We start from the raw sequence: 3,211 nt of genomic DNA, 5'->3' as shown, positions 1-3,211 counted from the left end.
GGTTCGTGGATCAAGTATAACCGTAATAAACATCATCAAGTTAACCCTATCATTGTTCTCAAGATCCCCCCAATATTTATTGTACTTCGTCATCATTTTCTCCGCCATAGCACTCAATACATAATCACCATTATCAATATACTCTTGTAAATGCATTTGAATGCCACAAATTTCTTGAAAGTACATATTAGAAGTACAATACAAAGACCCCAAAATTCGAATTGTTGCATCATAAAAAAGTTTGAAAAACTTGAGAAAAATCTTAATACGACTCCAATCAGCACAAGTAGGAGGTCCCAAACCCTTTTTCTCATTTTTTTTCCTCGGTCAATGTAGGCTTAAAGGTCTTATCAAGCTCTTCCATAAATTGGAAAGCAACTCGACATTTTTCAGCACCTTCCAACATCAAATATGTAGAGTTCCATCTAGTGGGAACATCAAGACACAACAAATCCTTGAAATCAAGTTGTTCTCTTTCAATACAAGCCTTAAACTTCTCAAATCTTGCAGGTGAAGACTTCACATACTTCACCGCACTTCTAACCCTCACAATGGACTCATCAACCTCTTTCAAACCATTAATTACAATAAGATTTAGTATGTGTGTACAACACCTGATATGCATAAACTGACTCTCTAATATGGCGCCCTCCTTATTACTAGTTTTCTTTTTCACAAACTCCAAAGCACCATCATTGGTAGAAGCATTGTCAACTATGATAGTGAAAATGTTACGAATACCCCACTCACGCATACATGACAAAATCTTCTCCCCAATGGTATCAGCTTTGTGATTATGAATTAAACAAAAGTTTATAATTCTTTTGTGTAAGTTCCAATCACTATCAACAAAATGAGAGGTGATTACCATGTAATTAAAGTTTTGAATTGAAGTCTACGTATCAGTGGTAAGACAAACCCGAACCCCAATTGTCATAAACATTGCCCTCAACTTTTCCTTCTCAAACAAGAAGAGCTTAACACAATCCTTCATCACAGTATAACGAGAATGAATTGAAAACCTAGGCTCAACTATATTCATGAAATCCCGAAACCCTTCACCTTCCACAAACCTAAATAGCAACTCATCCTTAATTATCATCTTAGCAATTACGTCCCTTATTTTTGCAGCATTGTATTTAGTAATCACCAAATTACCCACAGATCCTTCTCCCACTCCCATTTGGCCTTCCCTCTTACCCTCAAAACTTAACTTTGATTGCGACTTATCCTCTTTATCAAACCTACCGAGATATTTTTTTGCAAGTATTCCTCAAATGCCCAAGCATGGAATTTGTACCATGCTTTCTAGTGTGACAACTAAACAATTTGTTACAATACTTGCATTGTGATTTAGGATCCTTAGGATCACCCCCCTCTAACTTGGTAAAATGTTCCCACACCACTGATGTTTGCTCAGATTTTATAGGTTTTGGTGGGAGAGTTGAACTAGGGTTAGGAATAGATGATACAGAACTAGAACCAACAGCACTACTTGAATGACCATCCATGAGCCTACAATAAGTGGGAAAAAAAAAAAAAAACAAACCAATACTGCATAATCAGACCCAACATAATCAGATCATAAATTAACAACTAACAAGAATCCTTAACAAAAATTGCTTATCAAAATAAAACCCTAACAAGAAAAAAATAAAAGATGAGAGAAAACAGAAATATTTATAGGAAAACACTTTTAGTTCTCTATACATTAACAATCCTTATCAAAATAAAACCCATTCAAATATTATTTCTTTTCAAAATATAAATTCTTTATCTACTCTATTTTTTTTCCTAAAATCTTCATACAATCTCTAATTAAAAATAATAAGATAAAAGATGAGAGAAAACAGAAATATTTATAGGAAAACACTTTTAGTTCTCCTATACATTAACAATTTGATGTGAGTAAATTTTCCCTAAACATTAAAAAAAATTAAAAATTAAAAATTTTAAAAAAATTGACATATAAGACATTGCTGCTGTTACTCTAACTAGGCTGAGAAGAGAGGAGCTCCTAGAAAGCATTGCTCCACTTACCACGTACAGAGGCCTTCTTCCTTTTCAAGTATTTGTTTATTAAAGTCTAACAAAAGAAGCATTATTTATTTATTAACAAATCTTTGAGACCTCCACTGTTCTTTGTTCATTTACTGAAAATAAAGTAAATGAACAAAGAACAGCTAATCTATCGACATTATACTTTGAGACCTCCATTGTTCTTTTAGCAAAGACTTTCTCGACATTATACTTTTGAAAATAAAATATAATACCAACATTGATAGCTAATCCATCGGATTCCCATACCATACCACCTCTCACATTTAATATTTCACTGGAAAATTCGCCAAAAGGAGAAATTTTCCCTCCAAACAAGCAATAGATGATCCACAAGAGGAAAATGGAATAAAAAGCAAGTGATATTTTCATTTAATCTTTCCCAAGAACCAAACAGAAAAGAGAGAGAGAGAGAGAGAGTACCCTTCTGATCTGAGATCGAGAGGTGAGAGTGAGAGATCGCGAGATGCAGTCGAACGATGCGGGGAGTGAGATGGGTCCGACCGTCTGATGGGAGATCGAGAGGCGCGGTGACTGCGGTCGATGGTCGTGCAGTGCGGGGACGCCGGGGAGGGGGATGGGTTCGACGGGAGAGAGGTGGTCGACGGCGCTGCTGACTACTGTGCCTATGTTGAGGACTTAAGGGAGGGGAGCCTGGGTCACTGGGTGAATCATGAAAGCGTGAAAGGGAGAAAGGCTAATGGTGATGACTGATGGGTCTCTTAGTGTCTAGGGTTTTCTACGTTTCTTTTTAGTGTTTTAGGAGCGGGTCGGGTCGGGTACCCACATAAAAATATTACTAAACCCGAAACCCGCCCCGCCCCGCACGGGTTGAATATTTTCAACCCGAACCCGCGAAAAAACACACTATACCCGCACGGGGCGGGCCGGGTCGTCGGGTTGAGCGGGTTTTTGCCCAACCTTAGTTGCTGGGCTTTACTTTGCCTTGACTCAGTTGACTCACAGGAACATTTCTCAAAATCATAAATTTCAAGCAGTTGGACTTGGTGAGTCAAAGATTAACTTAATTTATTTCAAAAATCAGTGGCTTATTCTTTGGTTCCTAGATCAACTTCCAAGAACTAGTTGTTTTTGAATTTTTTTTTTGTTTTTGTTCCCCCGCCCCCCGTAACTGCATATTTGTTGACTTTAT

At 37.2% G+C, this 3,211-nt stretch overlaps 2 protein-coding genes across 2 annotated transcripts in view; one reads left to right on the top strand and one right to left on the bottom strand.

The window, feature by feature from the left end:
• Nucleotides 1-310: 310 nt before the first annotated feature.
• Nucleotides 311-754, bottom strand: LOC132165035 (zinc finger BED domain-containing protein RICESLEEPER 2-like). Its single transcript, XM_059575545.1, has one exon. The coding sequence runs from the start codon at nt 752-754 to the stop codon at nt 311-313; it is 444 nt and encodes a 147-aa protein (XP_059431528.1).
• A 1,847-nt stretch (nt 755-2,601) lies between these two features.
• The window catches only part of LOC132165034 (uncharacterized), a 5,297-nt gene continuing 4,687 nt past the window's right edge, over nt 2,602-3,211 (top strand). The window contains exon 1 of the mRNA XM_059575544.1: nt 2,602-2,761. Coding sequence (XP_059431527.1) covers nt 2,602-2,761 — 160 coding nt within the window. The remainder of the gene's footprint in view (nt 2,762-3,211) is intronic.

The sequence above is a fragment of the Corylus avellana genome, chromosome ca11 (genome assembly GCF_901000735.1).
Source record: "Corylus avellana chromosome ca11, CavTom2PMs-1.0".
Classification (NCBI taxonomy): Eukaryota; Viridiplantae; Streptophyta; class Magnoliopsida; order Fagales; family Betulaceae; genus Corylus; species Corylus avellana.
Note: the sequence above shows the minus strand (reverse complement) of the source record. Positions and strands in the feature narration are given on the sequence as shown.

Coding starts and splice junctions, on each gene's coding strand:
- LOC132165035 (XM_059575545.1), bottom strand. CDS start 754: ATGCGTGAGTGGGGTATTCGTAACATTTTCACTATCATAGTTGACAAT.